At 35.0% G+C, this 22,978-nt stretch overlaps 1 protein-coding gene across 6 annotated transcripts in view; it reads right to left on the reverse strand.

Annotated features, from left to right (window-relative positions):
• LOC136035538 (S phase cyclin A-associated protein in the endoplasmic reticulum-like) overlaps window positions 1-22,978 on the reverse strand; it is a 598,516-nt gene that overhangs the window by 160,428 nt on the left and 415,110 nt on the right. For all 6 annotated transcript variants that reach the window (XM_065717385.1, XM_065717386.1, XM_065717383.1 and 3 more), the window contains 2 exons: window positions 13,648-13,822; window positions 651-1,642 (listed from right to left, as the gene is read on the reverse strand). In XM_065717385.1, coding sequence (XP_065573457.1) covers window positions 651-1,642; window positions 13,648-13,822 — 1,167 coding nt within the window. The remainder of the gene's footprint in view (window positions 1-650; window positions 1,643-13,647; window positions 13,823-22,978) is intronic.

The following is a 22,978-nucleotide window of genomic DNA, read 5'->3' on the forward strand; positions in this document are numbered from 1 at the left end:
TTATTAGTTAACTAATAAAGTAAATTGAACGAGGCTCTTTACTGTGGTAACTACCAGGGACAAATCAATATTGAAAATAGGGCATGCTTCTCTTGGTTTTGGGACATTTTCAGCAAAAGATCATTATCACAGAGTGGCTGGAACATCGATCTGTCTTCACAGGAGAAAAGTCCTGTAGCCACTTTACTGTGATAACTGTTTAGGGATAATTATTCGTTTTGTCGAAGAATTTGGTTTTGGAACTCTACTTCGGGACAGTGGTGCCAATCCATGGATATCTGAGAGGGCTAGAATTTAATTTTTTTAAATCAAGGTTGGGGGGGGGGATAATAAAAAAATAAGAAACTTGGTGAATGAAAGAAATGCAAAAGAAAAATAAAATCAGTATCTGTTCCATCTATATCATTGGTACATCAGTATCAGTAAACTTGCATCACTATCAGAAGATAAGAAGATAATAAAAGATAACAATAGATAATAAAATAATAAAAGGAGGTAATAAAATATAAGAAGACAATAAAAGATAATACGATAATAAAAGAAATACAAAAAAACCTACATCAGTATCAGAAGATAATAAAAGACAAAAAAAACATAATAAGATAAGAAACGAAGACAGTAAAATAATAAAAGAAATAGAAAAAAATTACGTCAGTATCTGTTCCTTCCGTTTCCATCATCTGTTGCCGAAGACATGCCTCTTCCCTAAGCGCTTTTTCCCAAGCAGCGTCATGTTCCAGCATTTCTTTCTCGTCCAACAAGCTCTCATCATCTCTCGGAGTAAGTGTACCAGAAACACAAATATCTTCCATAGCTTTCTTCTCATCGGCTTCTGCTTTCCCGTCTTTTATTAAAGCATCATTAGGATAGACATCAGGAGAGTCACCAATAGCCAGTAACTCAGAGAGGAGCATATCACCAATTGGTTTTGAAAAATTGAAAGCTTCCGAATTAGTAATTGTAAAAATACATGTTTTATTACTTAAATTCGCAGATTCAACATTAATTTTTGCCTTGTTTATTGAATCTGATGCGACAGTTTTACTAGCGAGATCACTTTTCAGAACAACATTTTCGGAAGTGAATTTTACATCGTGATCTCTTTTATCGTCTTCTTTAGCTCCAATTCTAGCTTCATCTGCTTCTTCTATGTAAGCACCATTATTTAATTTATCTTCTTCCTTAGTTACAACTACGGTTTCCGCAGGAGTCACCACGAGGGAATCATTTTTATCAACTTCCTTACTTGAAACAGGTATCTGTTTGGATATTTCCCTCCTTGAAATTCTTGGACTCACTTTAATTAACGGCTTCTTTTGTCTAGGTAAAGTTTTACTCCCTTCCAATGCGGGAGAAGGTCGTTTCCGCGGTGTTGTTTCCGTACGGAATGATGGAGCCTTTTCGTATTTTTTTTTGGATGGTGTTCTTTCTAGTTTAGGTGATTTTTCAGAAGCTTTTACTGCTTTTGATGATATCAATGGAGCAATAACTGTTTTAGCTCGTTGAAGCAGGCTTTTTGTTTGTTTAGGTGCTGCTAGGTTTATAACTGACTGTGATGCAGAACGGTCCTTCGATAGCAGTTTTGGAGGAGAGTTCTTTAATCTGGGACGACCACGGACCATCTCCCAGCCATGCGATCCCTCTAGAAAAGAATCACTAATTAACGTCAGTCATGCGATCTTATTTATTGAACACTCGTGTTAGAAATGTCCTTTGACTCAACAGAAATCAATGTTAACCAAAATTTAAAAAAAAATTGAAATTAAAAATTATTAAATGCTGAAATGAAAATTAGAATAAAACAAAATCTACGAATCTCACACGGTCATTTTGACATGAAACAATTTTTAAAATATAATTACCAACACGTGTCTATCACACTATAGGTTACCATCGGTCGGTCAAATTTTTAATTATGTCTAAAATTTTCAGTGTTTAAATTTTTAAAGGCTAAACTTTATCTCATTTAGTCACCAACCAACCCTGTAGTAACACAATGGATAATATACTCAGGTTGGCAATACAAAGCCCGGGGATCGATTCCAGCTTTCGCAAAAATGGGCCACTGGAAGGTCAATTCGACGCCTTTATATATATACATATATATATATATATATATATATATATATATATATATATATATATATATATATATATATATATATATATATATATATATATATATATATATATATATATTATCATATATTATAACATCTAGGGACACTTACAAAAAGAAAGAAAAGAAATAGAGCAAAACAGATAAATCAATAATAAAAAAAAAACAAAAAAAAACAATTCATTCAAATAACAATGGTACATTTAAACATGTCAAATTGGCGTGTAAATCACACTTGACCAAGTCAGCCAAAGTGGCAGAGAGAGGCGAAGAAACGGCTCAGAAAGCACCAAAACGAGGGGATTATCCCAAGCAAGTATCCTTGTCTGGATAGAAAGAGAAGATTTTCTACGCAGCTCAGGAAAAGATGGGAGGCCACCAGCAACAAACATTCCAGATGCACTACAATTCAAAGAAAGATTAAGAAGCCACCGTAAAGAATTGTTATAAAGAACCCGAAGAGAGTTCTCACACCTAACAGACAGAGGTAGTACAAAAGCTAGACCGTACAACGGAGTGCAGTAGGCTCTGAAAAGAAAGCATCTTACAGACGGGTCGCAACTCCCGAACTTACAATTGAGTAAGTTAGCCCTGCAGCACAGCGAACATGAAAGTGCCTTAACATGAAGCTAACTCAGAGTTAAAGCCACCGTGAATCCAAGATATTAGTAGGATCCAACAAAAGATAATGACACTCCAGAAAGCCAAGCCATAGGGATATGTTTCAAAGGAGTTCCCCGGGGAATAAACGCCATACACCGGGTCTTAGCCGTGTTGAACATGTTATCATTGGCTGACGCAAACTCATCACATATTGAAAGTAAATGGTTAAGTGCAGCCACTGTAGGAGCTAAAATAGCCAGGTCATCAGCATAACTCAGGTTATTGATGCAAACACTACCAATGAAACAGCCAAACTCAGTTTGTACCAAACGCAGGTTAAGATCATCCACATAAAGGTTATCCAGCAACGGCGAGATGACCCCACCTTGCCGCACACCATTTAAAACAGGGAAAGACTCACTGAAATAACCCCTCCATTTGATTTTGAAACGCTACACTTCAAACCAGTATTGAAGAGTTCCAACGATACGACGGTCAACTCCTTTAGTGTCAATTTTGTCAAGGAGCTTCTCAAGGTTCACTCGGTCGAAAGCCGCCGAAGATCCTTCTTTGAACCCAAATTGATAATGCGATGAATCAATATGGGGTGATATCAAAGAGTATAGGTATTTTTCAAAAAGTTTTAATAAGGCAGCCGCTAGAGCAATCGGTCTGTAATTGCTTAACGATGCCATATCACTGGCATTCGACTTCGGAATAGGAACCAGGCAAACCTCAGTAAGGGAATCGGGACATAGCAGTGGTTAGGGAAATCATTGAAGAGCAGTGTCAACAAACAAATCAGGGATGGGGCACCATGCTTAATGTGATTTGCCGTCACTCCATCAAGTCCACCAGACTTGCTGCCCGAAAGCCCAGACAACGACCGCGCCACAGACTCTGCCGTTATCAGCTGAATAACAGGATCAGTCCAAGGTTCGGAAAGGGATCTTGCCCTTGCTCTTTTGGGATCCGAAGCCACTGACGAGAAAACAGCACTAAATGACCCCTCCATAACTCAGCAATGTCTTTGGGACCGGACGCTGAACCGGCTCTGTTCAACATTTTCTGGGGACCAGCACTCTTAGAACTAGCAACATTTTTCCAAAAAATCACGAAAATTAAGTGAACCCAAACTACTGGCTAGAGCCGAAGTCCTTAAACTCTCCATATTCTTTTTACACCACCGAAGGGCACTCCGGAACCTACTGTGAAGAATTCTCCTCGAAGAATCAAGCCCACCTCCAAGAGGTCTGCCATTAGCAGCCCACAAAAGCAAGGCATTTGTCGCAGCTACATAATGAGGGCGAACGTGAGTATTCCAACCAGGAATAACATTCAACCCCAGCCTTTTCCTGTTTGTACTACCCGGACGAAGAGGTAGAGTATGACATGCACTAACAATAAGAATCAAAATCAGTATATAATAAAGAACCCATTAGTATGAGAAGGATTAGTATAGTAAGGGAGAGTACAATGGTAAATAGTAGTTATATCCAGAGCAGGGATACGCCTCTTAACCTCCACAACATAGGCCACAAGCTGAGACGCACTCGCACGCTCCCAGTCCACATATATATATATATATATATATATATATATATATATATATATATATATATATATATATATATATATATATATATATATATATATATATATATATATATATATATATATATATATATATATATATTTAATTTATACTATTAGTTTTATAGTTTTATATATAAACTGAGAAAAAAAATATATATATATATATTATATAAATTAATATATATTATAAAATATATATTATATATATATATATATAAAAAAATATATATATATATATATATATATATATATATATATATATATATATATATATATATATATATATATATATATATATATATATATATATATATATAAATAAGTTGTCTGTGTGTGGATCTGTGGATCAGGTGACGTCACCTGAAAAAACTGGATCAGGTGACGTCAAAACTGAAAAAACTAAAAAAAGGCAAAAACTACAAAAAAAACTAAAAACTAATAAAAAAATAAAAAAGCTAAAAAACTAAAAAAACTAAAAAAAGGCAAAAACTACAAAAAAAAACTAAAAACTAATAAAAAAGCTAAAAAACTAAAAAAACTAAAAAAAGGCAAAAACTACAAAAAAAACTAAAAACTAATAAAGAAAATAAAAAAGCTAAAAAACTAAAAACTAATAAAGAAAATAAAAAAGCTAAAAAACTAAAAAAACTAAAAAAAGGTAAAAAACCAAAAAAAACTAAAAACTAAAAAAAACTAAAAAAAAGGAAAAAACTGAAAAATAAGCTAAAATAAAGGTAAAAACCAATAAAAAACTAAAAAAAAACTGAAAAAACTAAAAAAAGGCAAAAACTACAAAAAAAACTAAAAACTAATAAAAAAAGTAAAAAAGCTAAAAAACTAAAAAAACTAAAAAAACTAAAAAAAGGTAAAAAACTAAAAAAAATAAAAAATAAAAAAAAAACTAAAAAAAAGGAAAAAACTGAAAAATAAGCTAAAATAAAGGTAAAAACCAATAAAAAACTAAAAAGAAAAAAAGGAAAAAACTAAAAAAAAATTTCATCTAAAAAACTAAAAAAAACTAAAAAAGGTAAAAACTAAAAGAACTAAAAAAGAAAAAAATAAATGACGACACTCAAAGAGAAAGCGACCAGGACAAAAGGAATGTTCGATTAGCAATCAACAAAGCACCGGGACACGGAGTATAAATGACGACCAGGACATAAGTAAAAAAAAAAAACTAACAAAACTAAAAAGAAAGTAAAAACTACAAAAAAACTAAAAAGAAAAAAACTAAAAAAAGGCAAAAACTACAAAAAAAAACTAAAAACTAATAAAAAAGCTAAAAAACTAAAAAAACTAAAAAAAGGCAAAAACTACAAAAAAAAACTAAAAAAAAATAAAAAAGCTAAAAAACTAAAAAAACTAAAAAAAGGTAAAAAACTAAAAAAAACTAAAAACTAAAAAAAACTAAAAAAAAGGAAAAAACTGAAAAATAAGCTAAAATAAAGGTAAAAACCAATAAAAAACTAAAAAAAAAACTGAAAAAACGAAAAAAAGGCAAAAACTACAAAAAAAACTATAAACTAATAAAAAAGTAAAAAAGCTAAAAAACTAAAAAAAATAAAAAAACTAAAAAAAGGTAAAAAACTAAAAAAAATAAAAAATAAAAAAAAACTAAAAAAAAGGAAAAAACTGAAAAATAAGCTAAAATAAAGGTAAAAACCAATAAAAAACTAAAAAGAAAAAAAGGAAAAAACTAAAAAAAAATTTCATCTAAAAAACTAAAAAAAAACTAAAAAAGGTAAAAACTAAAAGAACTAAAAAAGAAAAAAATAAATGACGACACTCAAAGAGAAAGCGACCAGGACAAAAGGAATGTTCGATTAGCAATCAACAAAGCACCGGGACACAGGGAGTATAAATGACGACCAGGACATAAGTAAAAAAAAAAAACTAACAAAACTAAAAAGAAGGTAAAAACTACAAAAAAACTAAAAAGAAAAAAAAACTAAAAACTAATAAAAAAACTAAAAAATCTAAAAATCTAAATAAACTAAAAAAGAAAAAAAAAGGAAAAAAATAAAGGAGAAAAACAAAACCAAAAAACGAATGTATATACAGACCGGGACACCGGGATACAAATGACGACCGGGACACAGGGAATATAAATGACGACCGGGACACAGGGACACAACTACAACGGGGACACCGGGGGAAACAGGGGGATATAAATGACGACCGGGACACCGGGACAGGGAATGGTCGATTAGCAATCACCATCAACAAAGCTCAAGGGCAATCATTAGAATCATGAGGTATAGATCTGAATACAGATTGTTTTCCCATGGACCATTATATGTTGCATGTTCAAGAGTCGGTAAACCTGACAATCTATTTATATGCAAAGACAATGGGACAGCAAAGAATGTTGTATATTCGCAAGTTTTACGTAGTTAAAACCATATATATATATATATATATATATATATATATATATATATATATATATATATATATATATATATATATATATATATATATATCTATATTCACAGGTGGGACATAGGGACACAACTACAATGGCGCGTAACTATTATGGCGCGTAACGACTTACGCGCGCGGGGGGGCTTGGGGGGGCGCGAAGCGCCCCCACCAACTAGGTGTTGGGGTGGCGCGAAGCGCCACCCCAACAGCTAGTATATATATATATATATATATATATATATATATATATATATATATATATATATATATATATATATATATATATATATATATATATATATATATATATATAGATATACATTCCATAAGTCTTAATAATTTTTAATTTGTTAAAGTTAAAGAAGTTCAAACATTTTAGACGTATTTTATTTATTTAAATCATACAATGAGTAACCGAGTCAAACTCAAAACGAGCAAAAACTAACATGAGTAGAGCTGACAGCCCCCATGCCTTAGACCAGAACATAATTTGCACTTTATTCAAAACACAATACTTTTAAAATATGTTTACTTTATTTTTACTTGTTTAAAATGTTTTTACTAGATATGTGAAGGGCGAAGTCCTCCCCTTGCATTCCAATTAAAGCACGAGTGTCTGGAGCCCTTTTTAAGGGTAACAAGAGATTGAAGGGCAAGAAGCACAACTCTCGAGACCATTCATTTTACAAACACATCCAAGTAAATCAAAGGGCAATGCGTTCAATGGTTGCCAATAAGACCCCTCAGCAATATACCGAGAACGACTGGGGGTAATAAGTTGAAACTTTTGGGGATACTACTATAACTACTTCTGCTCTTACAATTTAACTAAATAAAAAGAGTGTAAATGTATCCAGATTGTCAAAGAGTATAGACAGAATCTTTTGGAAAGGATATTAAGGTCAATTAATCAGGTCAAATGCAGAAGCTATAAAATTAAATTAAAATATACTGTTTGCGTCAGGATTAAAAATTGTTGAAAAATGTTCTCCAATATACAAATAGCAAAGCCGTATTATGGATTTTTATAGAAAAAAAAATGAAAAGATATACAATATTTCTTTTCTCATGAAAAAAGACTAATAATCATAAGGTCAAATAATCTTCCAGGCGTAAAACTACCACAAAACACTATCAATACATAGAAGAAACTCAAAGCGAGCAGAAATTACAATAAATAGCCAAGCAAACTCAAAATGAGCAAAAGTAACACGAGTAGGGCTGATACCCCCTACACCTTCTCAAGACACCTTTCGATTTTGTAGTCAGAGTTCAACATCTCGCTAAGTTCAAAGCTACTGTACCAGAGACATTCCATGATTGTTGACCTTTACATGACCAAATGGCAAAATAAAAACAATATTGTCCAGAGTCGAGACTACGAGTTACATCTAACTCAATTGCATGTAATAATTGTGACTCCTGGTTCTACACAGGGGACGAAAAGTGTGCAAGAATAGATATTACCAATTTGAGTAACTCCTGGGTGTGCCTTGATTGCTCCACTAGATCTAAGGTAAACCTTGCTTCTTCTCCTGGTCTTTCTGTATCCCGTTCTGGCTTCCCTCAATCGCCTCGTACCCCGGTTGAAAGAAAAAGAATTCTTAGCATCTTAAGTGACCTAAGCAGTCCCACTCTTTTTTCTGACCATCCACACAACCAGCGTTCTTTTTTTAACAGGAAAACCAGACGTGCCTCACGAGGCTGCTCCTGGGCCTAGTTCAGTCGGTCCTACGAATTTCCTTGCCCCACCCCAATATCAAGATCTTGAAGTTCTTCCAGAAAACTCCTTACATCCAGATTTTACAAAAATATTGACTTTAAAAGAAAAGTTAACGGATATGCTAATGCTTATTGCAAATTTTTGTCAATTTATAAAAGTGATTCAAGAAGTCAACCTACAAATAATTTTATCCCAAACGAGGCAAATAACACTTTAGACTCTCATCATCAAAAAAGGGCATTGTCCTTAAGCTCAATGACTATTAATCAAGGAATCAGAGGATTAAGTTCATCAGCTTTAGCCACTACAAGTACCAAACATAAATCTAAGTTCAGAAATTGTACCTGACCTCAATCTCACCTCTATTCAACCTAATTAATATCCTGACCTTGAGAACACAGATGCCCCGAATTCGTTTTGACAGTATGAAAGTGAATCTGCCTAATAATGACTTTCCTGTTGATTTTCGCAAATGTGCTAATATAATTTTGGCAGGTTTTTGGAAATTAGGAAATAAATGTGATTTTGGACATAATCGTGCTCCAAGCAAGCTGCAGGAAAAAATAGTGCAGGAAAAATCCTGATAATAGTGTTATAAAAAATGTAAGCAGTTTTTTAAGCAAGGAAATTGCAAATTAGGTCTGAAGTACCCCAATAATCAAGGATCTATTACCCATCTATTACCCAATACGAAATGAAGGTAGTCCAAGACTTGTTCCCGTTTTTTATATAACAAGTAGGACCAAAAGAAGTGCTCGTTATTGCACTTATGTCGTTTTTACCTCACTAGCAAGTGCACTAAAGCGAAGTGTAATTTTGACCATGTTCCTATATGTAAGTTAGCATCAAACAGACGTTGTTTTTGGTGTGATAGCCTGCATATTTATCTCCCTTCTTCCTTTTTGCAAAAAAATCAAACTGCAAACAAAATACAAGTGCACAAACTTGGGCAGTCCCAGCTGTTACCAGTCAGAGATTCCACAGTGGCAAGCCCACTTTTTTAGGCAGCACTACGGATCCCATTCCTTCGCTATTAAATACCCCTCATTAACTCCCTTCCAAACCGATACAAAGTAATATGTCCCAGGTATCCTATCCCCGAAACACCCCTTCAACCCAGAAATTTACTCACGGCCAGTCAAAACACCATCGCACCCAAACCGTAGCACAATTCCCTCTTACTCGTATCCCTCCCAGAAACAAACCCCTTGCATACCCGATCTGCTCCATGCGCCCAAGATGTTGATGGCTGATTCGGGCCTCCACCCGTCATTTACCAAAGTAAATCTGACCTTCCTTCACCCAGAAAGTTCCCACCCCACTTGCCTTTCCCAGCATCTTCTTGACTTCCCATCTCCCCCCTTCTTCTCTATAAAAAATCCTCCCAATTGGACTCCTTCTCGCCCTATCTCCACAAATCCCCACCTTCAGCCCATTCGTTTTATCCCTCGTGCCTACCCTGTGAACAGGACCCTGTGAAATTTTTGCAATTAATAATTGTCTTGTAATAAATCCTAATTGTTCTCACTTCCCATCAACTGGAAACAAGTTGCACCTTCCTTATCCCCTATTTCCTTCTTTTCCCACTGTTTCCACGTCTGAGATAGAAAAAAGAATTCAAAAACGAATAAAAACAAATGTTTGTGCTTTGGATATCCCGTTTTTTCTTATGAGTGCCTTCGGTGACTTCCTTTCTAACCCCTTGTCTTTCCTGTTTAACGACATTACCGAGTCTGTACGAATTCCAACGATTTGGAAACAGGGTTTCATGATCTCTTTGAAAAAGAAAAACGGAAAGCCTGATCTTGAAAGAGTTCGTCATATTACTCTTACTCCTATTTTCTCGAAATTTTATAAAGGATTTCTTGCAGATTGGCTAAAGGAAAAAATCCTACCTCTTACTGACCTGAGGAAATTTGGGAACCTGAAATCCACTTTTGCTTCCCGCTACCTCGTTTCTCTTATTGTCTACCTCGTTGGCTAAATTTAATTTCCATTGACCTTCAGAAAGCATTTGACCTTGTTAATCACAATATTTTAATTGAGAAACTTGTCAGCGAGTTCAACATTGATTCCTTACTGGGGAAATTGGTTGCCTCCTTCTTAACAAATAGATCGCAGGTTGTCAAATACCAGAATCATTATTCAAATCCTCTCCCTGTCCACAATGGCATACCGCAAGGTACTCTCCTAGGTTCCCTCCTTTTTTCAGTTATGATTAACAGCCTCGTGAAGGAATTTCTTGACTGATGAAAATTTGTTGATGATCTACCGGTTCTTGAAACTTGCTTCAGGAATTTTATAAGCGACCCTATGAGTATCCTCAATGAAATTGGATATGCGGACTTAGACATGACAGTAAACCCCTCTAAGTCCATGATAATACCGATTTTTTTCCTCAAATTCCCGCCCCCATTTATTAATCCTATCCCTCCTGAAATTTATGTGTCTTCATTTAAACTACTTGACGTCACTATTTCTTCAGATCTAAAGTGGGATATCCACGTTAAAGACATCATCCATAGAGCTAATGTGTATATCGCACTCCTTAAGCTCCTAAGTAAATTTAGCGTTCTTCCTTCCCACCCCTTAAGGATTTACTTGTCTTCTGTCCACCCGCATCTCGAATATGCTTGTCCAGTTTCTCTCGTGAAGAATCGGAAAAAAAATGAATCAATCCAAAAAAGAGCCTTGCGAATAATTTTCAAAGAAGGCAAGGTGTCATACTCTCTGCTCCTAAAAAAGCTAGTTTGGAAACCCTTGAGCGAAGAAGGGTTTCATTCGCTGCGCTACTTCCAGATATGGAAAAACTTTTGTCTCCTTCATCACAGAAAAAATGAATAAAATATCCCACTAGTTTCTCCGGTTTTTTTTTTCTCTCTTTTTATTTATTGGCTGATGGTGCTGCCCGGGTCACAGCACTTATTTGCTTGTTCCTCCCCCTGTTTTTTAGCTTAGATTTTATAGATTTTATATTTCAATCTCTTTTTTGTGTTTTCACTTATTTTTGCCCCCCCCCCCTTTTAACCAGTTTTATCTATTTAACTCTTTTATTGACTTTATGCAGTTAAATTATTGACACTTCTTTTGTGTCCCTTTTGACTTATTACAGTTTAATTATTGACTCATAAATGATTATTCATTATGGTTTTTCTTTCTCGTTGTTTTTTTTTTTTTTTTTTTTTTGCATTTTTGCCAGTTTTAGTACAACCATATGATTTTTTCCACTCCGAAGTCCGAATTCGGCCCTTTGTGTGCTTGTGATAGAGATTTTTTTGAAATAAAAATCTTATCTTATCTAATCTAAGACCAGAACAGGATTTGCACTCTACTGAAAACAAAAAACGTTTGAAATGTTTTCCCTTTTCTTACTTTCATAAATGAAAAATAGCAAAACCTTAACGAAGAAATGTCACTATATGTCAATTTAACCAAGGGGTCATGAAGCTAATATTCGCACTTTACTATGTAAAAACAATCCTTTTAGCTTTTTCACATAAAAGTTTTACTTTAACACGTGACTGTTTATAGAAATTGTTGATTCGGATTACTCAGATTATTACCATGGCAGGATTCGAGTCGAGACTCAGACAAAGAAGGTCAATTTCCTCCCCCCCCCCTAAAAAAAGTAATTTAACACAGTGGTATCTCCTGCTCCTCTTTATCTTTTTCCTCCATGGAAACCTGAAATTGCTTTACAATTTTTACTGATACGACAATGTTATCCTTGGGCATCTGCAGCTCTCTGCACCTTAGTAGTAAGGAGTTGAAGGGATCCCCATGGCTTTTGACTTTCGCATTTTGTATCTGCTGTGCCTTAGTCCGTTAGTTCAGTCCTTAGTCAGTCTTAGTCCTTAGTGCCTTAGTCTGTGGCACTTTTTATTGCTTTGTCCTCTAGAAAAATTTTGAAAGGTTGACCATACGTACTGTACTACGCATAGCACTGTATATTGTATATACCAAGGAGTAGAGGTGATGGGCTATCATAAAAGACCCGTTGCCTCCTTGTTAAATAGGATGGGTTCTTTAGAAGTATTTTATAAGCTCTCTTTTTAGCCCAGATGGCAGTAGAGAAGATATAGTTCTGGTTTTAGAAATGCAGAATTAACTGCCCGCAGCAGCCAACTGCCCTTTCTCTTAAAATTCTTCTAGTTGTGATAGTATGCCTTCAATTTCTTCTCTGTTTTCAAATCCTTAGTGTCTTGCAATTCTTTCCAACAGCACAGATATCAAGACTCAACAAGATAAAAATCAAATCTAATGGCTACATGACATTCTGAACAGGGACAAGTTGACTAAGAGCTATAACGGTTGTAACAATATTGTTAAACATGGACAATTATTGTCAAAATACCATCCAGACCATAGTACTCTAAAAACTTTCCCATTCCCTTAAAGATTGGTGTTATGTACCACCTAGCCTTTATTTGGAGGAATATATTTAGACTAAGCGTTAAGTACAGGGTACTTTTGCCGAGTTGGCATATCCCATAGCAAGATTAAATTATGTGCTCTTCCCAATTCCAGGTTCCCTGGTCTTGCCGACGTCCCAAATTACGTATAAATAAAGAAATAATCATAATAAAAGTATTTAGCATTGGAACTCGGAAAAATTTAAACTCTACGACTGCAGTTATGTAAAAGAAGTTGGCCATTATATATTTATTTTGGTAACGATAATTTTATTAAATTTATCAATCGAGTCCTACTTTTGTATTTTTCATTCGCAAATTCTCTATTTCACTTTACATTCTTTAGTAATTTTGACATTCCTTTTTTAAATGAATAACGCTTTCATTTTATAATGACTTGGTTTGCTTCACGCAATATGTAAATAAATATAAAAAGATTCTAAAATATTCTATAGACTAGATCATCCTAAAATTAAAATTTCTTGTTTTTAATCTTCTTCTTTTTCAAGAAAAAGATTTACCATTCTTCTTTTTCTTCTTAATATGCCTCTAATTTTTGTTTTATGAAATCAACTTGGCCTCTTCATAGCTCAAATATTAAGAAGCGAAGTAGAATTCCATATCCAAAAAGGAAATTTAGATAATGCAATTTTTTTATCGTAATTTTTTGTTTTACTATAGAATATGGTTTTATTCTATTTTACCAGTTTCTTGTAAAACCTCACTGGTTCAACGCTAAATTTGTGTCTTTTTTTATAACAGGATCATACCTTCATATACACCAGTTGCATTCGAAGGTAAATCTTCAACTGAAACCCCAAATCTTCGCTGTTGCTCTTTTAGGGTGGACACGGGCTTCATGGTGGCTGGTCTACTAGAAGAAACTGGCTTCTGTTTTTCAGCTGAATTCCGAAGAGCCAGCCTTGAACTGACAGCTGGTTTTACCTAAAATATAAACTAATTTAGTGAAAAGGAATTATAGTCAATTTGGCTGCGATATATACCGCACATAAATTTACATAAGAGTAAAACGCCAAAAAATCAATATGGGTTTTTAAGTATTGGAAAGGAACGGTTATTTGCAACCTTTACAAAAGAATGGAAAAGCCATTTTTTCGTTTTAGAAGTATTATAAACGGACAGGTAATTACAAATTTTACAGAAAAGCGTAAAAGCAGGATTTTTTTTTTCTTTTGAGCTAACAATTACACACAAATTTTACAGGAGACTGAAAAAGTCCTATCTTTTCCAACTGTTTTTTTTTTTCAACTGAGTTTTTTTTCAACTGTTTATTAACAAAAGGCCGTCCTAGCCGAGTGGGTTGGTGTACTAGATTCGGGATCGTTTATCTGAGAGGGCAAGGGTTCGAATCCTAGTGCACCCAATTACTTAGTTTGGGACGGGGGTCAGTGGCGTGACTCTGTAAGCTCAGCCAGAGTCGACCCAGCTCTAAATGGATACCTGGAGAAATCTGGGGAAGGTGAATAGGAAGGGTGTGCGAAAGCACAGGATGGTTGGCCCCCAACCCCCCATTGCACTTCCTAGCGGAAAAGCCAAGCAACGGAGATCAGCACCGCCGGTAGGGATTGTAAAGTCTAATGCCGTACTCTTCTATTAACAAACCATTATTCGCAAATTTCAAAGAAAATCGAAAGAGCCCAAAAATTCTTTTTTGGTTTTTGGATTGTTATCAACGAACAGTTATTAGCAAAATTTACAGAGAAGCAAAAAATCCAAAATTTTATAACTGTTATTAATGAAAAGTTGTTCACAAATATTACAGAAGTGCGAAAAACCTAGAAAGTAATTTTTTGGTTTTTTAATGATTGTTAACGAATGATTATTCACAAAGTTTATTTGTGAATAATCACAAATAAACTATGATTTTAATAAAATCAAAAACTATGATTTTATGTTTTGAATGTCCAGATCATTCAAAAAAAATTACGTTCGAAATAATTGAAAAAAAACACACCAGAAACACAAGTAAACATAAAAAAACATAAACAAATCCGACACTAACAACAAATACCCTAAAAATGGCTGACAAGGCCAGGTTGGCACCTTATCTCAAGTGCAGCAATCATTACAAGTTTCGTACACAACCTAAAGCATATACAGCGTCGAAGCATATACATCCATCCACCCAAAACCATAATATTACATAGAGCTTCTCTTAGAAACCTTAGAAACTTGCTCAAAAAAGTGGTAGAGCTTCCCTTTTTTCGCAGCGATATTAGAAATACACAAATAAATCATCACGATTCAACGAATATTATCAGCCATATTACCCAACGTCCTTTTAAGAATTACATTCAAATAATCTGTTTCCATTTACTATTAACTACCGTTAGACAGGCCTTTCGCACCTCATGGTTGCTAAAATAGTCTATACCAATAAGTCACTAGCACTAACCATCTTCTGGACAATTACCCAACGTCCTTTTAAGAATTACATTCAAATAATCTGTTTCTATTTACTATTCGCTACCGTTAGACAGGCCTTTCGCACCTCATGGTTGCTAAAATAGTCTATACCAATAAGTCACTAGCACTAACCATCTTCTGGACAATTAATGTCAAGACTCATGTCTATACTCTTGGTACAGACAGAAAAAAATGGAGCGATAGGCAAAATTTTTAAACAGAATCAATGACTTTAATTCTTTTAATAGTTTAACAAGATTGTTTTTTCTGTAACTGTTGGTGTTTTTAAAAAACATTAAAATCAAACAGTTCGTGGTAATGAACTGTAGTAAGGAGCGACTCGGCTAAATAGTAACCGAAACCCTAAAAAATGGAATTTTGATACCAATAATTACATCAAAAGAATCGCATTTTAATACTGATTTTAAATATATAAGTTTTATCAAGATCAGTTATACCTATCAAAAGTTACGAGCCTGAGGAAATTTGCCTCATTTTAGAAAATAGGGAGAAACAATCCCTAAAAGTCATACAATCTTAACGAAAATCACACCATCAGATTCAGCGTATTAGAGAACCTTATTGTAGAAGTTTCAAGCTCTTTTCTACAAAAATGTGGAATTTCGCATTTTTTGCCAGAAAGACAGATCACGGATGCGTGTTTATTTGTTTGTTTTTTTTTTTCCCCAGGGGTGATCGTATCGACTGAGTGGTCCTAGATTGTCGCGAAAGGGCTCATTCTAACGGAAATTAAAAGTTTTAGTGCCCTTTTTAAGTGACCAAAAAAATCGGAGGGCACCTAGGCCCCCTCCCACGCTCATTATTTCCCAAAAGTCACAGGATCAAAATTCTAGAGATAGCCATTTTATTCACCATAGTCGAAACACCTAATAACTATGTCCTTAGGGACGACTTACTCCCCTCCAGTCCCCGTGGGAGGGGCTGCAAGTAACAAACTTTGATCTGTGTTTACATACTAATAATGATTACTGGGAAGTGTACAGACGTTTTCAGGGGGATTTTTTTGGTTCAGGGGGGAGAATTGAGGGAAGGGGGTTATGTGGGAGGATATTTCCATAGAGAAACTTCTCATGGGGGAAGAGAATTTCAATGAAGGGGGCGCAGGATTTTCTAGCATTATTTGAAAAAACAAGGAAAAAAAATATGAAAAGTTTTTTCTACTGAAAGTAAGGAGCAGCATTAAAACTTAAAATGAACAAAATTATTACGCACATGAGGAGTTTACCTCCTCGTTGTACCTCACTCTTTACGCTAAAGCATTTTTAGTAATTTCAACTAATTATTCTACGGCCTTTGTGATTCAGAGGTCATTCTTAAGGAATCGGGACAAGATTTCAGCTTTAGTGTAGAGAGCGAGGTATCGACGACGGTTGAGCCCCCTCATAAACACAATAAAAACATACGAATATAGTAGTTCGTTACGTAATTTAATTCTTTAAGTTACGTATATTTTTTACCAATGAAAACGTTTGTAAAAAATTAAAGGTTCTAGTTGCTTTTTTAAGTAATCCAAAAATTGGAGGGCAACTAGGCCTCCTCCCTTGCTCCTTTTTCTCAAAATCTGCCAATTAATTGCATTTAATTAATATACAAATTTCGTTTTAATTATTTATTTGCGGAGAGCCAAGATCAAAACATACATTAATTCAAAAACGTCCAGAGATGAAATAAAAAAAACAAGTTTTTTTAAATGAAAGTAAGGAGCAACATTAAAACTTAAAACGAACAGAAATTACTCCGTATATGAAAGGGGCTTTTTCTCCTCAGCGCCCCGCTCTTTACGCTAAAGTTTCTTACCGTTTTAAAAGTAGAGTTAAGAGAAAGAGTCCAGCAAAGGCCAGTACAAAGCCGAGTGGATTAGCCTCACTGTTATTATGAAAGGAAACTGGATATATTTGGAGCAGTTCAGCAACTGCTTAAGGTGGATCTCCGAGGTTTGAAGCCAATGCTATTTTCCTATAGCAGTGAAATGCGTATTAACAACAGGCACGAGCAGATTCTTTGATGAAAAAATTACTGTGGCTTCATTGAAAGCTTTGACCTGAATAGGCCGAACAAATTTGCATTTTTTTTCTTCAGAGCTTCATAAAAAATTAATTAGTGGGGACACCTCTAATTTTTAAAAGTAGCAATAAAATTACTTTTAGAAGACGTAGAGAATTGCAAAGTAGCCTCTCCATTTGCCACAAGATTTAAAAAATTTTGGCCGTGAATTTTTTTTTTTATTATCATCATTTTCCTTTAAAATTTGTCATTTAAGATATTCTTCCTTTACTGTTTAAAAGGGTTGTACTAATCATATAGCCTTGATTTTTGTGTCGTTTTGTAGATCTTATACCGACAAATAATCCCAAAGATTGTTAAGTTTGTAGTTATAACAAATGATTTTTAGCAATAATTCTTAGTATTCAAGATTTCCTCCTTTCTCATTGGCTTAAGCACTCCTTGAGGGGTTTGCCAGAATATCATTAAGAATGTTGACATCTCCTTAGCATTAAGACCAGATTTAAAAGGAAGTGGAAAACATGTATAATTGGCAACAACACCTTGAGGCAATATCATTTTAACACAATACGAATTGGAATTTGTTAGGTTACAAAGCAGATAACAGTTTGGCTTTACAAGTAAAGAAACACCGATTGTAGGCCTATAAAATGTATGAACATTATTTTTAAAAAGAATATTATTCTTAAAAACACATCATTTTAAACATTATCGGCCTTTAAAAGTAAAGAAACACCGATTGTAGACCTATAAAATGTATGAACATTATTTTTAAAAAAGAACATTATTCTTAAAAACACATTATTTTAAACATTATTGGGCTTTAAAAGTAAAGAAAGACTGATTGTAGGCCTATAAAATGTATGAACATTATTTTTAAAAAGAACATTATTCTTGAAAACACATTATTTTAAACATTATTGGCCTTTAAAAGTAAAGAAACATCGATTGTAGGCCTATAAAATGTATGAATATTATTTTTAAAAAGAACGTTATTCTTTAAAACACATTATTTTAGACATTATTGGCTCTTAAAAGTAAAGAAACGCCGATTGTAGGCCTATAAAATATACGAACATTATTTTTTTAAATCTAAAGTTGTATTCGTCGGATATTCGTCCATTTTAGTTCCACGGGATCTCATTTTATTCCTAATAGTGCCGTATCTTAGAATATTTTGGTTTTTCCCCATCATCTCATATAGTTGATGATTTATAAGCTCGTTCACAAATGAGTGATTACCCCGGTTTGGAACCGGGGTAATCATATACTTTGCTTTACGGAGTAATGCATATACTTATTAAATTAATGTCATTTAAAGTGATATGTTCCTAAAGATACATAATAAACAGTAGACACCCTTGCCCTGGGGTCATAAATACAGGTAAGGGAGGAAGGAAACCCCTTAGGGGTATTTAATAAATTTTTGAAACTACTTATATTTATATACTGTTCATCAAAAACAAGAGCTAAGAGCTCATATGGCACTTGTGACAAGGTCAAGAAGAGACAAGAGCTCATATGATAGGAGCTCTAGCAAAATTCTAAGAATCAATAGATTGCTTTAAAAGGAAAATCAGAGGCTTAATGCTGGTCGGGATTTAAAATAAGAGCTTTGGTAGGTACAAGATACTTCTAAATAGGTAGAGCAAGGTACTTCTAAATATCAGAATTCATTAAGATCCGATCATCCACTCGTAAGTTAAAAATACCTCAATTTTTCAAATTTTTCCTCTCCCTTCAGCCCTCCAGATGGTCGAATCGGGGAAAACAAATGTAACAAGTCAATTAGTGCAGCTCCCTGACATGCCTACCAATTTTTATCGTCCTAGCACGTCCAGAAGCACTAAACTCACCAAAGCACTGAACCACACCACCTAACTCCCCCAAAGAAGACGGATCCAGTCCAGTTATGGCAATTACGTATCTACGCCGTTTATAAGCGTTTTCCAAGATTTCCAGTTTCCCCCTCCAATTCCCCCCCAATGTCAAAAAATCTGGTCGGGATTTGAAAGAAGAGCTCTGAAACCTGAGTTTCTTCTAATTATAAAATTTTATTAAGGTCTGGTCACCCATTCTTAAGTTAAAAACACCTCAATTTTTCTAATTTTTGCAAATTAACAACTTCTAGCTCCCTCAAAGAGAACGGATCCGTACCAGTAATGCCGGTCCCCCCTCCTAATGACACTGAATCTGGTAGGGATTTAAAATGAGAGATCTGAGTTTCGAGGTCCTTCTAAATATGAAATTTCATAAAGGTACGATCACTCTTTCATAAGTTAAAATACCTAATTTTTTCTATTTTTTAGAATTAACCCTCCCTCCCCAACTCCCCCAAAGAGAACAGATCTGTTCCAGTTATGTCAATCCCGTTTCTAGGACTTGTACTTAGTTTCACCACCAAGTTTCATCCCGACCCCTGTACTCTAAGCATTTTCCAAGATTTTAGGTCCCCCCCCCAACTTCCTCTTCACCGGATCCGGTCGGGATTTAAAATAAGAGCTATGAGACGTGATATCCTTCCAAATATCAAATTTCTATAAGATCCAATCTCTCCTTCGTCACCTGAAAATACCTTATTTTTTTAATTTTTCAGAATTAACAATCCTCCTCCCAACTCCCCCGAAGACAGCAGATCCGTTCCAGTTATGTCAATCTCATATCTAGGACTTACGACTATTTTTACCACCAGGTTTCATCCCGATCCCTCCACTCTAAGCGTTTTCCATGATTTTAGGCTCCCCCTCCCATCTCTCCCCCAATGTCACCGGATCCGGTCGGAATTTAAAATAAGAGCTATGAGACACGATATCCTTCAAAACATCAAATTTCATTGGGGTCTGATAACTCTTTCCTAAGTTAAAAATACCTCATTTTTTCTATTTTTTCAGAATTACCCCCCCCCCCCCCAACTCCCCCAAAGAGAGCGGATCCGTTCTAGTTAGGTCAATTGCGTATCTAGGACTTGTGCTTACTTTTCCCATCAGGTTTCATCCTGATCCCTCGACTCTAAGCGTTTTCCAAGATTTTAGGTTCCCCCCTCAATTCCCCCAATGTCACCGGATCCAGTTGGGATTTGAAATAAGAGCTCTGAGACGCAACATTTTTCCAAACACCAAATTTCGTTAAGATCCCGTCACCCGTTCGTAAGTTAAAAATATTTAATTTTTCTATTAACCGAAATTCTTCTGAAATATTACCGGCCCCCGAAAAAATATTATTTTTCCGAATTAACCGGCCCCCACCCCCTCCAGATGGTCAGATCGGGAAAATGACTATTTCCTATTTAATCTGGTCCGCTCCCTTTTACGCCTGCCAAATTTAGCTGTCCTAGCTTACCTGGAAGTGCCTAAAGTAGCAACTAAGTCTCAACGTAATTAGAGTTTATTTATCAACATGGTTTGGACTTCGACAGAATGCTGAAATTTCTCAAATAGAATTTACTTACTAATATTTATATGCTATTCACCAACACTAATAGTTAACCTATAATAGTCTACTATTCAAACAACCCTAATAGGTTAAGGTTAATAATACTGCTACTAATACATTATGACCCCTAAACAATCTCTATACTATTCGCATGTCAATGCTCTTCACATGTCAATGAAAAATCCACTTTCAATATTCACTTTCAGTGTCGGACCAAGTAATTTTTTCACATCCACTGTCTTCTGGCTCCAAAGTCCGTTTCATTCCGCGATTTGTTGCAGCCCGGACTAAGGCAGGCTCTCTAAGTGGCATGTTCCTAATCAATCGCGAGTCTAATATCTCCGTAAGTAAACAATCGCTCCAAAACTCCTGAAGCTTTGGTAATATAAACAAAAAATACTCTTTTGATCTCGGAATAGTTAAAATTTCCACATCATGCTCATGGTGACATACCACCAAGTGACATTCTTCTTGATTGGTGATTTCTAGCTGACCTTGAATTTGAGCATAGTATTTGTGATTTTTCTTTTAACTCCAATTTTGAATTGTGTGACCATAGGAAAAAGTTCTTTACCAATCCTTTTTGGGATGCCACTTCCATTATGGTCATTCCTTTGGGAATATTATGGACAGTCTTCACTTCAACTGGTGTGCCGTTTTCTAAGCGACCATCAAGAGAAGCTCCAAGAAACAGGATATTTGGATGAATGAGTAGTCCCATTTGATCTCCTTTTATTAATGATACTCCCTCTCTCTGCTCGTACGCCGTCAGTGCAATAGCCACCAGTAGAATTTCCCTAAGCATTGGAATAGATTTGAAATTAGAATTAATTCGGATATTCTTGACTATGGGTGCGGTTGGAGTATTTTTTTTTCGAGAAGCTATTCTATGAAAATAAGTGGCAGTAATCCTTTTGCTCCTCTCAAATATCCACGTTATCATTTTGCCCCTTTGTGTTTACGTAGATCTCCTGCAGTCTGGCTCCATCCAGATTCATATTTTTTGCAACATAATCAGCCTTTGCGATTTCAAATTCCTCTGGATTCATATCAGGCTTGTTGCAATTTGGTCCGTAATTTTGATCGCCTTTAGGCAAACTCTGATTATCTTTCTTTTTGGCCAGAAATCTCCCACCCATGGTTGCGTAATATCTTTTCTTATTTGTTTTTGTCCGTTTCCGAAGATTAGTAGTTTTCACCGTGTATTCTTTTGTTATTTTGCAAGGACTGTAGCCAAATGTTTTTTTCCATGTAGAAGATTGCCATTTCGGGCCCAAGGAGTAGGATAGGCTTGCTCCACTTATCCTAGCATGGTATGACCAACGTTTCGAGCGGCTTATTTGTTTTCCGCCGACGAATTTCACTGCAACAGACATATAATTCTTGGCAAGATTGGTCGTTGCATCGTTTCTTAATAAGTCCGCTTTTTTACAAATATTTTCCACGCCAGCTTTTACATCCTCCAAAATAGTTTTCGGAAGGTTATTATAGCGGTTCTCCGCAGTTTCTAAGACCCCATTCTTTTTGGCACAGCCAGAATCACACTGTTTATGATTACCAAACACATGCTCTGGGCCTCTTCGTAAGAGTTGTCTTAGATTTTCGGCAGACCCACCATCAGCCGAGTTCTTTTTTATTGCACCTCGTAGATTTTTGGTTAGCTTTAGAATTATGTCATTTGAAAGAAATTTGCTGTGCATCCCTTTTTTTGTCTTCACAACATTATGGAGGTATTTTGTATAGTTCTTGGTCACGTGATTCGCACATTCTTCTTTTTGGATATATGATCCGTATGGAACACTTTGTCTTAGCTTGTAAAAAACACTAGAATCGCCGTCTCCGATGTATTGTAAATACTGAAGGCTATGCATGGCTTCACTTTGGCGAAAACCTTCAACAAGAATGTCGGTTAAGTAATATTTTATGCTCGTTTTAAGTTTTAATGTTGATCATTACTTCCAGTTGAAAAAAAATATTTTCTCATTGTCTTTTTATAAATGATGCTAGAAAATCCTGCGACCCCTTCATGGAAATTCTCTTCCCTCATGAAAAATTCCTCCATGGAAAGATCCTCCCACGTAACCTGCCCCCCCCCGACCCACCCTAACCCCAACACAAAAAAGTCCCCCTGAAAACGTCTGTACACTTCTATGTGTAAACTACTATATAACTACTATGTGTAAACAATGATCTAAGTTTATAAGTTGCCGCCCCTCC

Source organism: Artemia franciscana, chromosome 14 (genome assembly GCF_032884065.1).
Source record: "Artemia franciscana chromosome 14, ASM3288406v1, whole genome shotgun sequence".
Taxonomy (NCBI): domain Eukaryota; kingdom Metazoa; phylum Arthropoda; class Branchiopoda; order Anostraca; family Artemiidae; genus Artemia; species Artemia franciscana.